At 49.0% G+C, this 23,320-nt stretch overlaps 1 protein-coding gene across 2 annotated transcripts in view; it reads left to right on the top strand.

Moving 5' to 3' along the window:
* The first annotated feature begins 225 nt into the window (after positions 1-225).
* The window catches only part of GALNT10 (polypeptide N-acetylgalactosaminyltransferase 10), a 221,672-nt gene continuing 198,577 nt past the window's right edge, over positions 226-23,320 (top strand). Inside the window, exon 1 of one of the 2 annotated variants that reach the window (XM_042993828.1) lies at positions 226-431. In XM_042993828.1, the coding sequence (XP_042849762.1) occupies positions 273-431 (159 nt within the window). In that variant the 5' untranslated portion in view covers positions 226-272. The remainder of the gene's footprint in view (positions 432-23,320) is intronic. The other variant, XM_042993835.1, reaches the window with a different exon arrangement.

Here is a 23,320-nt window from a genome sequence, read left to right as displayed (position 1 = left end):
GGCCGAGCGGGAGAGGGGCGGCGCTGAGCGCGCGGCTGGGCGGGCTCGGGGGCAGCGGCGGCGGCGACACCCCCCCCTGCGGCGGCGGGGCGGTGGTAGAGGCTGGCTCCCCGGCCGGCGAGCGGCGGAAGTGCCGCGGAGTTGGAGCGGGGCCGGCGCCGCGGCAGCTTCTCCTCGCCGAGCTGCTGCCGCCGCCGGGCGGACGGGCGGACGCGCGGAGCCGGGGGCCGCGCGGCCGGGCCGGCGGGGCGCGGCGGGGCTGACCGGCCCCGATGAGGCGGAAGGAGAAGCGGCTTCTGCAGGCGGTGGCGCTGGTGCTGGCGGCCCTGGTCCTTCTGCCCAACGTGGGGCTCTGGGCGCTGTACCGTGAGCGGCAGCCCGACGGCACCCCCGGAGGATCGGGGGCGGCGGTGGTCCCGGCGGCCGGACTGGTGAGTCCCCCAGTTGCTGTGGGGGTGGGAACCCTCTCTCCTCGTATTCACTTGTAGCCTTCGCTTCCTTCCTCCACCTTTGCCTTTCTGCCTTCTCCGTGTCAGCGCCGGAGACTCTTCTGTTCTTCCCATTTTGGGGATTGGGAAAATTGAGGCCCAGAGAAAGACAGGAACTTGTCCAGGGACCCCACGTGAGTCGGAGACAGAACCAGAACTAGAGACTGAGAGTCCTGTTGCTCAGTCTGAAGGTGTGTTTCTTACTGTAGGTTACCATTCTCCTTTCCTTTCATGTCTGGTATCCCCTTACCTCTTTCAGCAGCTCTTGCTTTTGGAAGGTCCTGTCTGTACCCCTGTATCCCAGGATGACTTCTTCTTCAGGAGCTGCCAGTCCTTCTGTTTAGCGTCCAGGTCTTTTCTGCTTTTTCCCTCACCTGCTGATCTCTGTGTTCCCTGCTCAGTGGGACACCAGGTCTCCCTCTTCTCCCCATTTGTGTACCCTCCACCCTTTTCGCCCTTCCTCTTTCCCAGATCTGTGGATTTGTTGGAGGATGCACTGTGCGGGGCAGGGGGGGGGTGGGGAGACTCCTGGTTCTTGAGGGGCCTGCTGCCTTTGACCTTCTCAAGAGTCCAGAAGCAGGGATTCTGGTGGATGGATTCCCCCAAATTCCCAGAAGTGTTTGTGCCTGGGTGCCCTGAGGTTGGAACATCAGGTGCCTTCCCTGTCCCTTCTCGGAGTACCCATGATCCCTCTTGAACTTGTCCAATCTGACTAGGTGTGTTGTTTCTTGCACAAGACTAGGACCTTAATTGTTCTTGCTTCCTCTGAACTCCCCCACGTGCGTGTCTGTTGTGTCACACGTACATATAGACTGATAGCAGAAGCTCTATCAGAGCTCTCCTACCTCCCCAGCTTCCGGGTAGATACATGCCAGTGAGTGTTTGCATGCTTGAACTGTTTCACACAGTGGGACATTTCAGGTTTCCTTATAGGATTTCCTTGGCCCCATAATTTGGTGGATAATTTGTCCATCACTGTCCAACTTGACTTATCCTTGGCAGGATAAGGGAAGAGACTGACTTTTGAGGTTGATGTTTTTCTTTCTCTTCCTAGTATCAGGCTGCTTGAGCACAGAGGGCTGCTTGCTACCGGGATGACCAGTTTGAGTACAGCCTGTCACTCTGGTAATTGTTGCAAACCATCCTGGAGGGCCTCCTTCATCTCTTTGGTAGCTCTTATTGTTTGGAAATTAAGCTCCTCAACTCTTTTACCACCCTGGTTCAAACCCTGACAGCCATATTAGACCTCTTCCCCTTAAATTCTGTGTGCATATTGGTGTTTCCTTCATGAAGTCTTTCTTCTCTTCCCTGTACTGGCATCAGGGTCAGGAGGTCAGGGTTCTGTCCTCAGCTCTACCATTGACTTGCTGTGTGTGCCCTTGATCACCTCTCAGCTCCCTCTCTGAGCCTCCTTTTCTCCATCTGTGAAATGTAGTTATTGGTCCAGCTCCAGCATTGTGATAGCATCAGTGAATCAGTGAGGAGTACAACGGCCACATCTTTTTTCTTTCCTGAGGGCAAGGGTCCCTTTTAGCATCCCTCCTGTGGGGGCTCCACACTGGACACAGCCCCAGGTCAAGGGGGGAGTGCCCTGCCTGAGCACTAACTCTCCTTTGGAATGGCTGTAGCCAGTTCTAAAATAGCTCCTGACATTCTGCCTCTGCCTGGAGAAAGCCCTCGTATTTCATTTGCCGTGGATGCCAGAGACGTCCTGATTTTCATTTTCTATAGACCCAGATGTGTAGAGAGAAGGTCAAGGTTAACTGCCAGTTTGGCCTGAGCTTTCAAAGTAAATTACTCACTTGTGCAAGAGGGAATTGATGGAGTAAGGCAGCCTTTTGGGCAGAGAGAGGGGAGCAACAGCTGGGCACTGCTCAGAGCCCTTAACTGAGATGGACAGATAGGCTCATCTGGGCAGGTCTAGTTCTTGTTTATTTCTTTTGCTCTGGAATATCACGCAGAGGAGGAAGAAGGGGTGAAGGGGTGTGGTGGTGATTGAGGTGGGTACCGATAGATTATCCTTGCTTTGAAGGAACTCCCTTTGCTTCCTGGGAGTAGCAGAAAGGAGCTGTTTCCCCAATGATAAGCTCTGCTAGGTGCTGTGGGATTCAGCATTCATCTGCTCCCTTTCAGGAACACTCTGCCAAATTTCCACACAGCCACTTTTTGTTTCACTCTCCTGCAGATGCACAGCACTGGGCTTGGCCCCCAGTCCCTTGTCTGAATGTCAGCTGGCCTTGAGGGAGGAGGCTGACTTCTCAGAGCGATGGGGTTCCATCCCTCATCCCCGTGCACTGGAACATGGATGTAACCCATTAGTCTGCTATCTGGGAAATCTGGCATCTTGAGCACACAGGGCTTCTCTCGACAGGGCTGACCAGTTCTGAGCTCAGCTTGTCACTCTTGTAATTGTTGAGAATTATCCCAGCACACCTCGTTGATCTTTCTGGTAGAAATAACCGCAGGGGCCCTGGAGGGAAGGCTGACAGGACTTTATCCAAATGCAAAATATATTCCCTGTGGGTCTGAGGGCTAACATACCCACTTTTTGAGCAGCCCTTTAACTCTTGGACTTCTCCAGTGGATTGAAGGATAGAGAGTTTCAAGTTAAGAGCATTTATCATCTGCTGGAAAGTAAGTCTGTACGACTGTCATGCTAGCTCATCCTAGGCATACCTCTGGAGCTGGGTGGGGCAGTTGATTTATAAAGGACACATCATGCTTTCAGGACTTCAACATTCATCTAGTCAGACAGCTTTGTCCTCAGAAAGTTGTAAAACCAAGCAAGAAAAGCCAGTCTTGAAACTATCTTCATTTTAATTTAGGGGTCCCTCTCATTCGTAGCCCCAATCTGTTGAACATCTCTGTTTAATCCTACCATTTAACATCTTGGTTTAATCCTACCGTCTGTTTCATATTCCAGACTTGGGAACTGGCTACTAAACACCCGTGTTAGGGAACGTGATGCAGTCCCTCCCCATTTCAGAGCCATAATCTGAAAGTGAGAAATGACTTCATTGGATAATAGCAACTGTGGAATAGAAATTGGTAGGATAATAGAATACCAATGACTTTAATTTTCAAGTATCGAGAGTTTTTCTCATTGTGTCAGAGCTGAACTTTATTCTCGGAACATCTAGAAATCAATACCTTTTCCCTCGCTTTTTTTAGTCTTCCTGGTGGCAGAGCCTTACCCATCAGAAAGTTAAGTACCCTAGAAATGTAGCCTTGGAATGATTTCTTTAATTTTCTGCAGAGGGGCTGGAACCCTTTATATTATTAATCTCTTCTGTGTCTGCATGCCCAGCTGAAACCTGATGCCACTGGGGCTGGGTTGTTGAGTTACCTGAGCAAATCTGGCTCCCTGCATTCCTCCTGTCATCCTAGGTAGATAGTCTCCTAAGGAGCCCAGCTGAGGAAGGCCTGGGAACAGGGGCCTGGGTTCTCACTCTCTCTCCTACCCCTAAACTCACTGTGTGACCTCAGGAGAGTGGCTTAACTTCTTTGGGCCTTGGATCTCTCAACTGTGCACTGAAGGCTTATATTCAGAAGAGGAAAGGGAAATGTGTATCATAATGGTGCTCCCCTCCCCTGGCCAGGGCAGACATGGCTAAACAGTCTCTGTCCCACTAAGTCCACACCACCTGTTTCTGGACACTGCTACTCAAGTGGAGTTAATGGCATGTTGAAACTGATTTGCGACACAGGGGAATAGATCCTTCGTGAGGAGGTTTCTAACTTTAATTTCCTGGGGTTCTGTGAGTTGGTTTGGAAGCATGTATTGAAAAGGCCTAGGTAGTGAAAGTATGTTAAAACAGACCTCCGTACCGGAGTTGTGGTGAAGCCGTTACTTACCTGGGGATATATTCATACTCCAGCGCCTTCTTTCAGGCTGTGGTCTGAGGATGTGAATTCAGCCTTTAATCTGTTGGTGCCAGTGACATAACAAATAATGGAATCGGGAATGAAAACGCGAAGGCCCGTTTTATTTTTTATCTTTTTTAATGTTTGTTTATTTTTGAGAGAAAGAGAGACAGAGCGTGAGTAGGGGAGGGGCACAGAGAGAGGGAGACACAGAATCCCAAGCAGGCTCCAGGCTCTCGGCTGTCAGCACAGAGCCTGACGTGGGGCTCAAACTCATGAACCATGAAATCATGACCTGAGCTGAAGTCGGGCACTCAACCGACTGAGCCACCCGGGCGCCCCTGCGAGGGCCCATCTTAAAGGGAACCATCTAGCTTGCTAATTGTACAGTGACCACCGTCAGGTCTCACGAGAGAGATGGCATCAGGATCTCATCACTGAAAAACACCCTGAGGCAAACTGGCCGTCTGTGGTGCGTCCCGTGGCAGGTAACCGCTCATGATATTTGCAGTGTGTTCTGTATTTTCGTGTAACTGACTCCCCGTATCCCATCTATGTATCCGAGCTCCCAGGAAGACTGAAATAAGAGTCTTGCTTCTCAGAGAACCACCGTCCTCATGCCCAGTGCGGTGGGGAAAGGAGGTACCCTATGCGTGCCTGAGTTCCTGTGGCCAACGAGTACATCGTGGCCTCCCCTTCCAGAAGTATCTTGAAGGAGGAACTACATCCTCTTCTAGCACACAGCCTAAGGCTGGGCCCTTGGAAGGCGATCAGGACATGTTGGCTGAGCAATCGATATGTGTCAGGACAGGAGGGGGGGACTTCAGAAGTTGGCTAGTCTGCCCACCTTGCTTTGTAGGTATGGAAACTGAGCCCCAGGAGCGGGGAGTACAGACCAGAACCCAGTTCTTCTCCAAATTCTTGCTCTCTTTCACCACGAATATTTTTTCCCTCCACATCCTAATAATTGATTCTTCTCTACCATTATTTCCCACAAGAGCCGCGATTATCACTCCCAGTTTTGGAGCCCAGTACTTATTGACTAATTATTGGCTGGAACTTACCTGGCTTTTTTGCAGCTCCATTTTTATACATTTCTTCTCAAATTTTTATAGTGTTAAAGCAAGTAAAATGAATTAAATCTTAAGGTGGCCAAGGGATCCGGCTGGAAAATTGAGAAATTAAACGGATGCATCGCGTGTGGCATCATCACTGCTATCTGTGACAGACGAAGCTAGCGTGAGCTTGAGAGCCACTTCAGATTCTCTATCAGTTGCAAACAACAGAATGAAATACACTACATGGGCTGAAATGAGTAAGGGAATATATTAGCTCCTGTAATTGCAGTGGCTTCAGGTATGGTATCATCTAGAAGTTCCTGCCCTAGACTGAGCCCTTGTGGTAGCTAAAAGCGGTTGTAGCCCTTCCCGACCTCATGTTCATACCCAGATCCTGGAGGAGAGAGTCTGTCTCCTCTGGTAGCATCTGCTGAAGAGGGAGGAAACTTTTTTCCTCGAAGCGCTAGCAAGATCTCCTTAGGTATCATCAGCCTAATCCGGATCTGATGAGCTCTCTGAACCATCCACACTTGTCAAGAGGATGAGCGATGCTGATTGACTTAACCCACGCAGGAGCCAGGGGTAGGCTCGGGCCATCCGCCTTGTAGGAAGGTTTTTCCCAGAGAAAAGCCCGGGCGCTTTTGTGGAGAGGAGGGGAAATGCAGTGTAGGGATGAGGACTACAGGTGTCCATTCCAGAATCTCACTGGCACAGTGTCCCAGGCAGTCACTGCTGGAATCAGGCTTGGTCCCCACGATCAAACCTCTTGGCCATGCAGGACTCAGTGCTGATCACTGGACCTACAGTCTGGGTGTCTGGCATCCCAGTGGTCCCGGCTGTGCCGCCCCTTAGCTGGGATGATTAACTCCCTGAGCCTTAGTTTCCTCTTGAGGAACCTCGCATGTGAATGCTTGCTGGTGTGGAGTAGAGGGCTGAGATGAAGCGCAGTTTGAAAGCTGCCTTTATTTAATCTTGTGAGTCCTGCTGCCGCCTTCCTTCCCCTCACAGACGTCCTGAGAGCTGCGCCCCCCACTCCCCACCCCACATTAAAAGTCAGTTCATTGAACATTTCTCTCAAGCTGAAAAAGAACTTCTGTCTCTTCAGCTTTGACTCTTTTTTTCTGCCTGGCCCTCTTAGCTGGAGGAGGCGGAGTGTTCATACTTTGGAAGCTAAACAATTCCGCTTGCTGTGGTGGGTGGGTGTGTATTTATGAGTGTGTAGCTTTCTCTCCATGTGTCTCTCTTCGCTCTCTCTTATCTTTGGATGGTTCCTGTTTGCTGCCCTCTGCTGAGTGTAGATAGGAGAAGGACGGGAAAAAAGCAGGCCCATGTTTTCCTTCCCCTTTGGTTTTGAGAGAATTCTGAGCTTCAGATGCTGAATTTTCCTCTGTTTGCGCAGGTGATAAAAAGCCACAGCGTAAAATGACACTAATAAGAATGATGATGGTATAGATGACAGGGAAAATGATAAGGTTAATAATAATTATCACAGTGGCTACGATTTCTTTGGCACTTATTCTGGTAGGTGTTGGACTAAGAAGCCCTTTACCTGTATGTCTTGTTAAATACTCCCAGGTATAAACAGGTAGGAATGAATGAGGGAACCAGGGCTCACGGAGGTGCACATAGTGGCCTGAGGATACACAGCCTGTGGTTGTGGGGCTGGTGTTTGAGCCTGTGGGTCTCTGATCCAATGCCTGAGCAGGACAGAGGACCTGTTTCCCACCCTGCCCTGACACCCACTCCTACGAGGCTACTACGGGAGCCCTGCTGTCTGAGCAGAGGGGAAAGACCATTGTGCTGAGACTGAACCCTCTTCAGCGGCTGAGGTGGAGCCCACATGGTCACTTGAAGAGGCCCCCTCACCAAACCGCCCCCGCAGCCCTGTTGGCAAAGCGACTCCCCCATCCTCCTAGACCGAGACATCATGGGGCAGCGTGTAGGGCTCTAGTTTTGGAGCCGCTTGATTCAGATCCCTAGCCCTGGGCAAGTCACTTGGCCTCCATGCCTGGATTTCTTGGTCTGTAAAATGGAGACAGTGTTATGTGTATTGATGGTTGAATGAGTCACAGTGGGTAAGGCCCTGAGCACAGGCTGGGTACAGAACAAGTCCTCAGTAACTGTGGTTATGCTCCTGTTTGTGGGAAGTGCCTGGCTTATAGCAGGGACCCAGTTCTTCATAGTAGGGACTCAGCTTCCCTGTGGCTCAGATAGGGAGGGAGGCCTCTTTGTGGTTGTTGGAAGGTGAGGTCTGAGGAGAGGTGGTTGGCCTCATGGTGCAGCGTTCAGAGGTGGAACAGGGCCGCAGTGTCTCTGGTGATTGGGGGTGGGAAGGAAGGTGTGTTTGCACAGCTGCTCTTTGTAGTCCACTCCCTGACGCTCTGGAATCCAAAGCAATTATTGGGGGAACCTTCCCATTTACTACGCTGGGCGAGAACCCAGATCCTCTGCGTCCTTCTAAGAAGTATTTTTTGCCACCTCCGGGAAGTATTTTTTGGTCACTGCAGCCCCCAGGAGTTGCTCACTACTAGTGTTAGTTCCCCTGAGCATTGATTTTATCACCTGTCCACTTAGGTCGGAGAAACTTCCAGAAAGGCATGGCCTGGGGCTTCTTTCTGCTGCCTACTCCCTGTACCTTTCAGGGTATTTCACATCTCTCTGCCTCCACACACACTGCTCCCTTGCCTCTCTTGCCCTTCTTCCCTGCCACCTGGCCCCTAAGCCTCCCTCACTCCTGTAGGGGCAGCCTGGGGTTGTCCTCTTGCTACCAGGAGCCCAGAGCCCCTTATATAAATGTGTCGTGTGGTGCAATAATTGTTTTTATTTGATCTGTCCAGACTGTCGTCTCCTGAAGGCAGGAACTAACCTCTGTCTCGGTTGCCCACTCTAATTTGCCCCAAATATTTGCCAAACAACTGAAGCAGCAAGCAAGGAGTGATCTGGTAACTGCTGGCGGAGTGCAGGGGCTTAGCCTTGAGGAACGGCTCTTCTTGGGTGCTTCAGAATCCCTGGGGAGCCTGTTAACACCGGGGCTCCAGGGCTCGCGCCCAAGGAGCATGATTGGGCCGGTCTGGGGTGGGCCAGGGATCATCCTTCGGGGAACTCTCTCCTCTCTGTCCACATCTCCAACTTGTCAGCATCCCTGGGAGGCAGACCTGACTTTCCCCAGGGGCCCACTCCAATCTCCGCAGGAGCACTTTGGGACCTGCCTTTGAACTTGTATTTCTGGGGAGCGTGTTTATCTGCAGTTTCCCAAGCTGCCAACCAGTGCCCACAGAGGCTGTTATCAGTGGCACTGTGTCAGACACAAGGGGTGCAGGGTTGGGATCCGGGACGGGCGGTGCACTTTGAAAATGCCTTTGCCGTGGGCCACAGGGACTCTCTGGGCCCTGAGGTTTTGTTTTCCTCTGATACCTGTGATCTGTTGCCTTTCCAGGACACGTGCTCTGCCTTCCTGCCAAGGGGGCAAGGAGGAGGTGTCTGTAGGTGGGGGTTGAGGGCAGTACTGAGCCAGGGCCTCCCTGGGAAGGTGCGACATTTGGGAGGCCGTGTGAGTCTCTTCCTTGAGTTGGAGAGAGCATAGGATTGGGGGCAGGCTCCTCTGATTCCCGGGCCCACCACTGTCCCTTATTCACTCTGTGTCCAACTCTGGACCTCAGCCTTATCCTAAAATGAGCACCATGGTCACTGCTTCACAGTATCACCGTGATGATTAAGTGAATTGCAGATGAGAAAGCTGAGGTGCAGGGAGGTACAGTGACATATCCAGGGTCACACAGATAGGAAGGATGGAAACCGGATTCCAACCCAGGTGTCTCACTCAGGTGGAGCACCCAGCCCCAGACTTCCTTCTGCTGTCTTGCCACCTACCTGCTCCGTGACCTTGGGTGAGGCTACCTTTCCTTCTTCCCCAGGCCATGAGGAGGCTACAGGGGGAGGTTATTGCCAGAGGCCCCGCGAGCCTGGTTCTTGGATGCGTTGTGTTGGCTCCAGAAAGCTCTTCCGCGAGCTGAATGCCCGGGCGTCAGTGCCAGGGCATGATTACAGCAGGTCCCACGTGCCTCTCGGGAGCGTCCCTCGGGCAGCCTCCCAAGAGCCCAGTTAACTGGGGTCGTGTGTTTGTACGAATCTCTCCGTGAGTTACAGATGTCAGCTTTCTCAGGGAGGCCGGCTGCTAAGCAGAGGCTGCTGGCGGGGCCTCTGCAGGAAGGGGGTTTCTTAAAGGGAACAGGTTGGAAACATCTGGCGGGGGAATGTGTGCGACAATTACTTCCTGCTGCTGAAGCACATTGTATGTGCTCGACTGAAAACTGTTATTTTTGCGTGTTTCCTCCTGAGCATTGATCAGAGGCAGCTGCTGACAGTTAAAAAATGTGTGTGTGTGTGCATGTCTATTTGTGAAGGAGTAAGTTTCTAAATTTGGTACCTAACGAGTGAAAAGTTAGTGCTTGTGTTTTGGGGGCATCAGGGTCTGTAGTAGGATTCCTGGTTAGTTTATTGACAGTAAACCTTAATGACAGTCTTCTTCAGAGAACTTCTTACATTACTTCATTTGACCTTTGCACCGTGTTTTGTTTTGTTCTGTTTTGTTTTTTACACCGTACCTGTATACTTTAATGCAGATTGCAGACTGGTGGCCTGGGGCCAGAAGTAGCCCAGAAATATGTTTCATGTGGCTCACCCAGTGCTGGCCCATAGATGGATGAGTGTCTTTATTTTTAAGTGTCGGAGAGTTGTCAGCACGTGAACATTGGGATATTTCACATTAAAAGAAAAAAATGCTCATTTCTGGCTTTTCTAGAAAATGAGGAAAACCGTAAAAGTGTTGGCAACGGGGTCCAGGTTCCAGTATCACAAAAAGTGGCTGGATCTGGGTAGCAGTTGCCCACTGTAGAAAGACCTCAGCTTGAACCTGGGTTCTTCAGCCTTTCATGTAGCCAGCCTGGCCTCTGGAGACATGTGAGTTTGGGAGCCCTTTGTCTGATTTGTCCTTTTTATGTCATGGTGGAGGCACAACAAGGCTTGTGATCCCCAGTTTGCAGAAGAGAAAGACAAGATTCAAATAATGTAAGTGACATAACTGGTCACAGAGCCAGTAAGTTGAGGCTAGTCCTTTTTTTTTTTAATGCTTGTTTATTCTGAGAGAGAGACCAAGCACATGTGTGCAAGCAGGGGAGGGGCAGAGAGAGAGAGAGAGAGAGAGGGAGAGGGAGAGAATCCCAAGAAGATTCTGCACTGTCAGTACAGAGCCCGGGTTGGGGCTTGAACTCACAAACTACAAGATCATGACCTGAGCTGAAATCAAGAGTCAGGTGCTTAACCAACCCAGGCTCTCCAAGGCCAGTCCTTTTTGACTGTAAGCCCAATGTACTTTTTGGGGAGGTTGGGGGGAAATGGTTACTTGGAAATATAAACATATAGACCTATGGCTCTTGAACAAACTCCCTTAAGTTTATATCCACATGATTTATACTGTGGCTCTGTCTGAGCCCAAGAACGATTTACCTTGTTTCTCTGTGTTTTTTGGTACTCTGAATTTGAGGTCCGCCCCATCTAATGAAGTTTGCTCCAGTTGTGTGAGGGGCTGCCGTAGGTTTGTTTGTTAGAAGTGATGTGAGCACAGAGTGCATTTTGTTTTCTGCCTTGGGCTTCCTGGCATGTCAGGAAACCCCAGAATGTGCCTTCTTGTTACCGCGGGAGTGTTAGGAATCTACGGTGAGAGGCAGGACGGCTTTCCAGCAGAAATGGCACATACCACATTCCCTTGTCTGAGGCGGCCTCAAAGGCATCTATATGGGGGCATTTCTAGAAAAGAGAGGGCCTGTGTGAGGGCCCTGAGCTATCTGGGTGAGGCAGTTCAGCCGAATACAGCCCCCGGTGCCTGTGAGTGCAGGGATGACCCTTTGTCAGAACAGGAGTGGCTGTACCTCCCGCCCCACCGCCCCCCACTCCAGGGACCTTCCCTTAGAGGTTCCACATGGCTGCTGGTGTGGCAGTGGGGCATGGGGTGTGGGACACAGAGGTGTGACAGCTGGTTCTGGGTTGAGAGTTCGCTCTCTTTGAGCCCTGGCTCCACCACGGTAACAGTAACGTTTCTTAACTTACTGAGCTCTTGGGGCATGCCATGCACTGTGCCCTTCTTATTTCTTCAGCATTGTAAGCAGTCTTACTGTGGTAATTTCACAGGTGGGAAGACTGAGGCTCAGGAAGCATAAGCAACTTCCCAGGCCTGCAGAAGATGTAGGTGGCAAGACTGAGACTCAGATTTCTGATTCTCAAACCTGTGCTCTTAACTGCCATGCTTTATTGGCACCTTGGCAAGCCATCGAACCTCTTTGGGTCTCCATTTCCTCCCCTGGAAAGTGGGGATAATGTGTTCCTGGCATGCCAGCAGAGTACAGGTAAGAAGGGCTCATCAGCTTTCAGACCCATTCTTCTTGCCTGTCTCCCTGGCTCTGGGCAGCTGTCAGGCATTGCCACCTGCTGTGTTATCTTTCCCGCTGGGATAGGTGGGGCTCCTCTGCTCCTGAGTGTCAGGGTTCGCCTGAGGAGGCAGCCCTGTGCCTCCCTGTGTCTCCCTTGGCAATAGGAGAGGCAGCCGAGCCCTGCCCCAGGGAACAATGGGGCACATTCAGAAGGCAGCCAGGTGCCAAGCCAGAGGTGTTGAAGGGACATTTGATTAGTTTTAACCCTAGTGGTCAGGCTTTTGCTCTTTCTTTCTCTGTAGAAGTTAAGTGGGAAGGAAACAGGTGTGGCTTTCCTCTCCGTGCAGTTCACGTGGGCCTTCTGATTTTGGGCGTGAGTACACCTCTTCGACCCCTCTCCTATCCTCAGTCCTCTCCTGTCTCTGCATAAGTCTGTGTCTCCCTCCTTGCCTCCAGCCCCTGCTCTCTCTGTGCTGTGTGTGTCTCACTCAGCAAGTGTGATGAGAGCTGAGACTGAAGAATCCACGATTCCAAGGGACTATCTTTCATCTTGTGCCATCTCTCCCAACCTCATCCCTGCCAGGCGGTCAGCCAGCTTTGGCTTGCACACCTCCAGTGAGAGGGAACTCACTTTCTTAGCTCAGCAGAGTCCTAGGTAATCTGCCATGGCTCAGGGAGGCTTAGAGGATTTCTTGAGTGCCCACTCTCCTTTTCAGGCTCCTCTCAAATCTTTCCTTTTCCAGAAAGTCTTTTCTGATCTTTCCAGTTAGAATTAATCTCTGTCTCTTGGAAATGCTTATAGAATTTAATTTGTACAGCTTTAGTGGCACGAATGTTAAAGTGCTATGTTTTGCCATTTCTCTAGGCAGAGGAAAGTAATGTTGAAGGAGCTTTCCCAGTAGGACAGCTCGTTGGGTGAGGTTCCAGCTGGAGAGAAGGGATACTAGAGAACTGCCATGTGGGCCTGGGCTTCCTCCTGTATCTATAAAGTCCATCTCCAAACTTGGCCAGTGTATGTTATGTATTCTTTTCGTCCAGAGAATATGTTAGGCTTTGTGGGCCATATGGTCTCTGCAACGACTTCTCAACTCTGTCGTTGTAGTGTGAAAGCAGCCAGAGACAATACATAAATGAACAAGTGTGCTGTGTTCCAATAAAACTTTATTTGCAAAATAACAGGCAGCAGACGGGATTTGCAGGCTGCGGTTTGCTGACCCATGTTCTAGTCTCTTCCTGGTGGGTCAAATGACTTTAGTTGCTGTGTGACCTTGGGGGTGCGGAGGTCCTTCTCCCAGCATGGATGAATGGAATGTTAAGGGTTGAATCATGTCCTCTAAAAGATATGTTGAAGTCCTAACTAACCCCTGTACCTCAGCATGTGACCTTATGTGGAAATAGGGTCATTGCAGATGTAATTAGTTAAGATTAACTAATTGCCGGTGTAGGGTGGGCCCTTAATCCCATATGATTGACTTAGGTCCTTACAAGAGGGGAGACACAGTGAGGGAAAGAGCCATGGGAAGACGGAGGAGGAGACCGGAGTGATGCTGGCATAAACCCAGGAATACCTCAGGCCACCAGCAGCTGAAGAGGCAAGGATGCATCCTCCACCAGAGGCTTTGGAGGGAGCATGGCCCCACCAACACCTTGATTTTGAACTTGTAACTTCCACAACAATGAGGCAATAAATTTCTGTTATTTGAAGCCACCTAGTTGGTGGTGCTTTTTTAAGGCAGCCCCAGGAAACCAATACATGGACCATTTTCCATTTTCTCATCAGATTGTTTAATGGGTGTGCATGAGTGTGTTGATGCGTTGTGTTTGGGTAGAGGTGGATAAAACACTCTGCAAGGCAGGGATAATTGTCATAATCTCTTCTAGCTACTTCGATTCCCTTTTAACTCATGAAAAAAGCCTCTCTTCCTATGGAGGATTAGCATATTACCCTGCACGTATGTATTCTTTAAAGCCACACTCCTTATTAACAGATCAGCCTTTTTTTTTTTTTTTAACTTAGCCATTAGCCTGGAATACCAATGAGTAAACATGATGCATACTGCCTTTTATTTAACCCTATTATCTTTCTTTTTCTGAGTTTTGACTACAGTAATTTCAACCACCTATTTTTGTTCTGTGTCCCAACTCACTTGATTTGGAGGCTTACTATGTGTTAAGTACAGAGAATAGCCCCTGCCTTCAGAGGGCTTGTAGTCTATAGAGGATATAGACAAGTACACAGTGATGTAGAACACAAGGCAGAGCGTACTTAGTACTGTGGGAGGGGTCCGCCTGGTGTTGTGAGGTGCTGGGAAGAGGAGGTCACACTGATTTAGGTCAGGAAGGACTTCTGAAAGGTGGTGACTTTTAAGGTGGCCCCAGGGAAGGATTGGGACCTGTCAGCTCACAGAAAGCGGGGAACCTATTCTAGGAACAGGGAGTATGCCTAAGTCACTGAACCTTCAGATATCAAATAACTGCAGGGAGGTAAGGGCCAGATCACAAGGGCTCTGCTGGGAGGCTGGGGAGGCTGGACTTCCAGAAATTGGGAAGCCATGGGCAGTTTTTGCACAAAAGATGATCTGAACAGAGGGGTGGCTCAGAGAGGGGGATATGGCAGTGCAGGAAGTAATGGAGGCTGTAGGCTACTTTGGAGGCTATGTGGGTGGAGTCCATTCATTTGTCCACTATACTCTGCTGTGGTCTGGACACCGTGCCAGGTAGTGAGGCCACCAAGAGGCATAACTTGCAGCCTCTGAGCATCAGATACTGATAATAGTAACTCCCATGCAGGCTACCTTTGCCCAACACAGTTTTAAGTACCTTACATAAAAGGTTTTCTTAGTTTTCACAGCAACCTAATGGTGTACACACTGTGATATCTCCATTTTATAGGAGGGCACTAAGCACCATGGAGAGGAAATGTCACACCCAAGGTCACACAGTTGGTCACTGATGGAACTGTGATTGGCCTGCAGGGTCCTGAGCCTTCACCACTAACCTTGACTCCATACACCCAACAGGTCATTTAGAATACAGTGAGATCTGTTTCTGGTAACTGCAGGTAAAAGTTCCATGTGAACACATAGGAGAGCAAATTAACCCAGATGGGCAGGGTGGGTGGAGCAGGAAAGGCTTACTTAAGGAGGGAATTGTCACCTAAGTCTTTGAAGGTGAGTGGGGTAATTTAGCCAGGCAGGCAAAGGGCTGGGTGTAGAATGGGGAGCATAGGGATTTTCTGTGGAGGGGAAGACAGCATGGTGTGTTGAGGGCCTTCCAAGTTCAGTGTTGCTGTCCCCTAGTAAGTAAAGCCAGGAGTGAGCCTGGCAGAGGCTAGCATGTAGGTGGGGCCAGGTCCATGGACTAGACTCTACCCTGTGGTTGCCAGAGACATGAAGGGCATTGGGCAGAGAAGTCTTGTGACCAGATTTGCTTTCTGATGGGACCAAGAGTTGGAAGAGATCCAGGAGGTCATTTTGTCAACCGCTGTCAGATGTCTGCATGTGAGAGCAGATGACACAGAGGAGCTCCCAGGACAGGACTCGTGAGGCCAGAGCACTCCAAGCATGGGACGTGACTCGGAAGGCTCAGCTAGTGGTTTAGCTGGTGTTTGGGTCTGTAGTTCTGCTTCATTCAATGTGTCATTCATCCATTGGATTTTGACTGAATGCTGAATGTGCCCAGGCTGGCTCTCTGCTAAGCACTTGACATTCCAGGAGGAAAGGACATGGTCTCTGCCCTTGAGGCCAGCTGGACCACTAGGCAGATAATTCCAGGGCAGTGGGATGCAAGCAGTCGGTGGAGTGGGCATTGGGCCCTGAGAGCACAGTAGAGGAAGCACAGTCTCCCTGCTGCTGCCTCTCTCCTTGCCCCATCCCCACCTCACTCCCAGCCGTAAGAAAAAAACAATTTTTAACACTTATTTATTTTTGAGAGACAGAGTGTGAGCAGGGGAGGGTCAGAGAGAGAGAGGGAGACCCAGAATCTGAAGCAGGCTTCAGGCTCTGAGCTGTCAGCACAGAGCCCAACACGGGGCTCGAACTCACAAACCGTGAGCTCATGACCTGAGCTGAAGCCGAACGTTTAACCGACTGAGCCACCCAGGCGCCCCACTCCCAGCCTTGTAAAGCCACAGGTTTGCCTGGATTTGAATCCCAGCTCTGCCCTTTACTAGCTGTGTGATGTTGGGAGTTACTGAATCTCTTTTTGTCCTCTGTTTTAAAATGAGCACGGTAGTAGTCTACCTCAACAGATAGCCATCAGGATTAAATTAGTTCCTGTCCACAAAGCAGTCAGGATAGTGCTTTGGCATACAAGAAGTGCTCCATACATGCTTTCATTACTTTAGGTCCAGAATCCCTCAGCCTAAACCCTCTGTACAAGGCACATTTTAGGTTTCAGAATTACGTTAGTCAGGGTTCAATCAGGTGAGAGAAACCGCCCAGTTATCTAAACACTGAAAGCTTAATATAAAGAATTATGAACTCTGACAAGAGATTGCAGTAATGAAGGATTGACTGCTATGAAGTAACGAGTGCTCTAAATATAGCGTAAAGAATGTGGGGATAGCAGATGTAGGAGCAGTGGCTCCCCGTAGGGCTCAGGTAGAGCATCAAGGAGCACCCCATCCCGGTTGCGATGGAATTCGAAAGGAAGATCCTCCCTCCTGGGGCTGAGACGGAGCACTCGTAGAAGAGGCCCCCAGGCAGAGATCTTGGCTTCGTTGGGGAGGGCACAGCTGTGCTTCGCGAATGGTAGAGAAGCAGCTGTGGTGCCACACCAGTGATGGGTGCCGGGGACAGCTGTCCGTGGTGAGGCGCCTCCCAGAAGGCAGTCGGCTACAATACCACGGGAGTGGGTAACACGGGGAGGCTGCTGGCGGCTTGGTGCTGTTGCACATTGTGGCCGGACGATAGAAACGTTGTGTTTGCAGCTCTGGCTGGCCCTGTGCCAGAGACGTGGTCATCAGGCTAACGTGAGTTCGCTCCTCGGTGAGTCACAGACAGAAACTAGACCAGGTGGCATGGTCACACAAGGAAACTTTATTTGCAGCAAATAAGGAGATCACGGGGAATAACTTCCAAAGCCGTGAGCCCCCAGACAAGGGCAAATGGGTTGCTTTCACTCAAGGTTAGGAGGACTATTCATCGTTACATAGAGGCGAACGTAAGGTCATGCCTATATGTACGTTGTATGCTATGTAAGTGCAGCTTGTGCTCCTCCTTAGGCGGAGATTTTAGTGTCAAGGGAGCTGCATGGGTCACTCTGCGGTCCGTCTGTACAGGTACAGGTCAGAGGTTAGGTCAACCTGGTCTGTGTGGTCTGGGCCTCCAGAGCCCTTCGGGCAGTTGTCATTGCTTGAGAGGTGGCTTTGGTTTCCATCACTGGATGCTTTGCCTCTTGGGTCTTTTGCCTGAATTAAGAGAGAAGCTGCAAAAAAGAGCGTGAGGAAAAGTGTAGGACAGAGGTTGGTGGGTCCAAGCAGGTGAGCAGTAAAGGTCAGGTCTTGGGGTCCAGCTGGTAACAAAGTCATCTGTGCTGCCTGCCTGGCACATGTACCAGAATCAGGATAGAAAACATACAGGAAAACCCTTTCCTCCCACAGTGTCTCTCTAGCATCTTCGACCTGTCACCGTGATTACTATTAACATCATGTTGTCTAGAGAGGGAGAAAATGTTTAAAGGGCCCAGATCTATTTTTGCACAGCAGGCAGGGAAGGTGCATTTGTGGTTGGGAGGCAATAAACTGGTCAGGGGCACAAGAATCTTTCTGATTTAGGGAAGTTGATGCAGTGCATATATTATATTATATAATAGCCCTGGTGGGGTCTATGGGTAGCTCTCCATAACCAGAACATACTATTTTTTTTTTTTCTGTGGCAAAAATGTAAGAATATTCACGCTAAGTGGATAAAGAGCATAAGTAGCTTCGTGTCCATTCAGGCCAGGTTTTGTCACTAAATGAGTTATAAAAAAAAAAAAAAAAGTTACAGAAAAAGCTTTTGGATCCTGAAATCGAGGCTAAGGGATGGTTGTGTCATGTGTTTTCATTACCTTTCTCTACACAGCAGCCAGAGGGGTCTTTTGGAAAATGTCCATTATGCCACTGGCTAAGGTAAAGACTAAACTTCACTTCAGGCCCCCTCCCAACACTCCCCTCCCTGCCACCCCTGCCCTCCATTCATACTGACCTTGAACAAGCCATCTTGTTACCTGGAGTGTTCTTCCAGTCTCCCTGCCACACAAACACACATGCACATGCACACACACGTGCACAAATGGCTCGGCTAACACCGCCTCACACTTCGGATCTCAGCTCAGGTGTCTTAACCTCAGGATAGCCTTCTGACCATCTTTCCCCCCACCCCCAGCCCTCATCCTGGTTCAGGCCTTTTCTCTTTAACACACATCTTAGTTTGTGATCACACAAACTTATAGTTAGTGTGATTAGTTGATTACTGTGTCACCCTCTGAAACGGTGAGTGCCATGAGGTTGGTGGCTATGTGTGTTTTTCCCCCTCGTTATTTTATCCCCAGTGCCTTACACAATGCCTGACATACAACATATTCTATCAAGGAGAAAATGAATGGACAGTCTTGGATTAGATCCCAAACCAGGCCAAAAAGAATTAGCTATAAAGGACATTACGGAAACTTAGGAACTGTAGATGAGCTGTTAGTATTGTATCAGTGTTAAATTTCCTGACTTTGGTATCCTTATTTTAGGAAATACACACTAAAGAATTTAGGAGTAGTGGGTTATATGTCCTCACCTTTCTCTCAAATGTTTCAGGACAAAAAAAAAAAAAAAAAAAAAAAAAAATTGAAGTTTAGATAGCTGGAAGAGAGAATGATAAAACATGTAACAACAAACATGGATGAAAGATATATAGGAGTTCATCATGCTGTTCTTGTATCTTTTCTCTAAGTTCAAAGTTACTTCACAATAAGATATTGTAAAGAATTCAGTGAATAGAAACAAATGAACAAAAGGGAAAAGGGATGCTAGGGGGAGTGCTCTCCGAAGGGCTTGGTCACTCTGGGGAGCTCTGAGGGGGCTGTGTGGCTGGAGCATGGCCCTGGGGTTGGGGAGGGATCAGCTGGGGGTGGGGAAGGATTGGCTGGAGCTGGGTCCCTCATCTGGGCCGCAGGCCTGTGTGTTTTGAGGGGGTGAAGCACTGAGCTGTTCGGCCAGCCTTAGCCTGAGTACTCCACATTCCCTCTCCTCTTCCCTATGGTGATTACTGAGCCAAAGCCTGAGTGGGTGAAGCCAGCCCATCTTGGGTCTTCCGTCTGATTTCTCTTTTAGTTTAATAATAGGGAAGCTCTCATCCAAGTATGAGGATTACTCCTCCTACCTGAAAACTACAACTTCCCTGTTGTCTGTTTGTTGTTAAGCCCACCACATGGTTCCTGTATGGGTTATATGTGGCTGTAAAGCGGATTATCCCAAAATGTGGTAGCTTAACACAGTGTTTATTACCTTGTGGTTTCTGTGGGTCAGGAATCTAGGCTCAGCTGGGTGGCTCTGGCTCATGGTGGGTCTCTCATGAGATTACAGTCAAGATGTTGGCCAGCCCTGGAGTCATCTGAGGTCTTGACTGGGGCTAGGGGATCTGCTTTCAAGAAGGCTCACTCTCATGGCTGTTGCAGGAGGCCTCAATTTCTCAATGCCTGGACCTCTCTGTAAGGAAGCTTGAGTGTCATTACTGCGTGGCAACTAGCTTACCCCAGAACGAGTGATCTGAGAGTGAGAGCAAGCAGGAAGTCACAGTTCCTTGTGTGACCTAGTCTCAGAAGTTGCACATTGTCATGTATGCTTTGCTCTGTTAGTTGGATGTGAGTCACTAAGTTTAGCAGACCCCACCTCTTGAAGGGAGGAGTGTGAAAGAACTTGGGCACATTTTAAAACCACCACAGCTCCTGAGGGCCTACCGCGTGCTGGGCACTAGAGGTGGTTCAGGGGATCCAAGGCGTGGACCACCGTCTGCCCTCTAGAAGTTTACATCTGCTTGGGGAGGTGAGACACGCTCGGAAATTGGTCATGAGAACCAAGATACTCCGTGGCAAGCTAAGTCCGAATGGGTAACCCAAGGGAGCTCTTTGGAACGCCTGAGCTGGGCCTTCGCAGATGAGCAGCTCCTACTTTGGCTCTTGACCCTGATCATGGCACTGTCATACAATGATAATGAGTACTGATGGTAGCACTTGAGCATTTTCACCGCGGTGGGCGCTGTGCCAAGGGGGTCCGCCTCGTGGCGCATCTCCATTTGTGAGTAGCATTCCTTGGAATCGTGCAGTAGGACAGCCCTGGTGCCAAGTGCTTCATTTCTGTAATCTCATTTATGCTTTGAATTGCCCTGTGGGACTGCTATTATTATCCCCATTTTACAGATTACGCAAGTAAAGTTTAGAGAAATTAAGTGACTTAGGTAAGATCCTACAGCTAGTAAGTGGCAGAGGGCTTAAGACTACAGGCCCCTGTAGGTTTAAATTCCAGCTCCTGTACTTTCAGAGCTTTAGAGTCCTGAGTAACTGACTTTAACCTCTCTGCATGTCCGTTACCTCCTCTGTAATATGCATATAAAACTGCTTAATGTTCCCAGTGTAGTGCCTGGCGTGTGGTAAGCCTTAACTACTGCTGCTGTTATCAGCTCACAGTCAAACACACAGCTGTGCTGTCACCTCAAGTTCTTTGCGTTAGTTTGTTATAAAGGGTTGAAATGGGAGAAGCATGTGGTAACTACAGCCGCCCTCTTCATGTGCAGGGTTTACAAATTTGCAAGGACAAAGAACTTGTCCAGGCTGAACATGCAGTGCATCTTTAGTGACTGATTCTGCCATTTCCAGTGTCTGCTTTCTTCCATGAAGATGTGGATGCTTCGAGGGACACCTGCCCAATCCCTCCTCTGCACAGGCCCAGACGGTGGCCAAGCTGGGTTTTAGGAAGCTGAACATGAGTTGGCAACTTTCTTTGGAAGTGCTTTCCCTGTTGAGAGGCGAGGAGCACCGGACTGAATGCCAGTTAGGATATAAGTCTGTGCCGTGGGCCCTTGAGCCAACTACTAAACCTTTCTGGGCTCCGAGGGCCTTCCCTCCAGGGTTGTCCGTCAGAAAGAAGATGGAGAAAGTGTGTTTTAAAAACCATGAAACTCTGGTGCAAGGCTCTGGGCCTCTTCATTCCCTTCCAACCATTTGAGAAATTGTGGCTTCTTTAAGCAATTGGTATACTGAAAGGCCGTGTGATGGGAATCACTCCTTCTACCCACACCCTCTTTACTAAAACATTTTTGAGCAAAATCAGTTTCGATTTGAATTCTGAGGATCAAATCAGCCTCTAAACAAAATCAAGGACCAGGTGGTGCTCCTTTTGAAAATTCAAACCCCATAACCAACTTGGGGGACTTATCTTTTGAAATTAATCTTTTTTTCTTCTTTTAATGAATGGGCATTTGTCGACTGCGCCAGTTCATTATGGAATTCATCCGAATGTTTCATTCACTGTGATCTCAGAGGCAGTGTGTGCTCACTCACCACCCGTGGGAATGACAGAACCCACTTCGAAAAAGAAAAAAAATCTTCCTCCCTTCATTTCCTCACTTTAGACTAAAACACTTCCTTTTTTAAACTTAAAAAAGGGGACTAATTTTCTCTTGTTAAAATTCGGATATGCATGAGCCTTCTTTTTTTTTTTTTTTTTTTTTGCAAAATTATTGCACATCTCTGTATATTCATTACCCAAGGAGGTTATGAGTAAGCCCTCCCTGGATCCTCTGGTGGCGCAAAGTGATGGGAGGGGGTTCAGTCAGTTATCTGTATAAGAGGCTCGCTCTCAGTGTCTCTCCTCCATTTTCCCATTGTTAGACTGTACTTACCAGAAGACAGAAAGAGGAGAGGTTGAGGGAAGAGGAGGAGGAGGAGGAGGAGAAATGTCAGAGAGAAGCCTGGAGCTGTCAGCTCTCTAGCTGTCTGACCTCAGAACAATTGCTTAAACTCAGAGCCCGGTCCCACCTTTAAAATGGGGATAATGACAGTAATAGCTGCGTTGCAGGGCTGTGGCGATGATTATCTGAGAAAATCTGTGCCGGAAAAGTGCTTTTGTAAATGCTATTATACCGTTATTGGTACTGAGATATGATTGCGCACATGTATAACTTGTACGGGTTTTTAAATATAAGTTTTACAAGGGTTGCTTTTATTTTTAGACGCAGTTTGAGTTGGAAGGGAATCTTAGGAATCCTTTAGTATGCCTTCTCACTGTGGGGGAGGAACCCCCTCTGTGGCAGCCTTTGGCTTGAATAGCTCCAGGGATGGGGAGGTCACCACTTCTCCCTCTTCTTTCTCCCAATCATCCCAGTTTTCTTCTTCAAGCTATAGGACATGCCAGTGATTTTCTTCTCCCTAAGATAGACAGCAAAAGAATAATGTCGTGGTTAAAAATGAGTAAGCATGCCATGGCATGCGTTATGCAGATCTGCTCTCTGTACACTTTGTGGCTGGAGGTATGTCAGCCAGTCTCCAAAGTATTTGAATTGCTTGTTTGGGGGATCTGGTATTCTCCGTACCAGAAGCTCCTGAGTTATCAGGACTGAGCCTGCAGCCCCAGAGCAGGAAGACGACCTGGCAGGGCCCTCTTAGTTCTGTGTGCCTGAATGCCTTTCTCTTTTTCAACTGGTGTGGTTGTTTTGTTTTGTTTTGTTTTGTTTTGTTTTGTTTTGTTTTGTTTTGTTTTGTTTTAGCTATAGGTAGATACGGATTCATCTCAGAAGGTACAGTCTGGCCGCAATTGTTTCCTTCTCTTCTTCTTCTCCTCACTTCCCCTTCTGAAAGGGGAAGCCCGGGCTCAGCACTTGGTGGAAAGCCTGTTTACTTTACGCCTGCTCCTGCCTCTGGGGTTTTCATTCCTCCCCGTGCAAGATGTAATGGTGAGGAGGCCGAAGCTGGGGCTGGAAAGACCTCAGACACCATCCCGGTGAACACTCCACAAACTGTCTCTGGAGGTCTTCAGGGATTCTGTAAACATGGTTTCACCTTGTGTTGACTCTTTTTAAACTACAATAATGGAAAACATGTTTTTAAATCACTTACGTGTATTATGTACTACATTTTTACATGTCGGAGGTCACCAGTTTATTCTTCCAGCATCTGTTTAATTGAAGAGAATCCTGAAATTATAGGGCAGGCTGTGTTAAAAAAAAAAAATACATCTACTTATTCATCAAGTGTATCTACTATTATATCAAAAAGTTTTCTCAGCATTGAGTAAAGCAAAAGAGAGAAACGGTACTTTGAGGCAGATGTAAGCTGTAAGCTCTTGTCTCTCACTCCTGAGGTCAGATTATGTCGATCAGAAAACCACATTGTCCTCATTGGTTGACTTTACACTAAGGACATATTATTGGTTTGAAAAGTTAAAATGTATAATAACAAAATGCAACTGAGTAATAAAAGGCTTCACTCACTGAAAACCTACCACCCTTTCACAGAA

The sequence above is a fragment of the Panthera tigris genome, chromosome A1, assembly GCF_018350195.1.
Source record: "Panthera tigris isolate Pti1 chromosome A1, P.tigris_Pti1_mat1.1, whole genome shotgun sequence".
NCBI classification, from domain to species: domain Eukaryota; kingdom Metazoa; phylum Chordata; class Mammalia; order Carnivora; family Felidae; genus Panthera; species Panthera tigris.
This window is presented reverse-complemented; position numbering and strand designations above follow the sequence as displayed.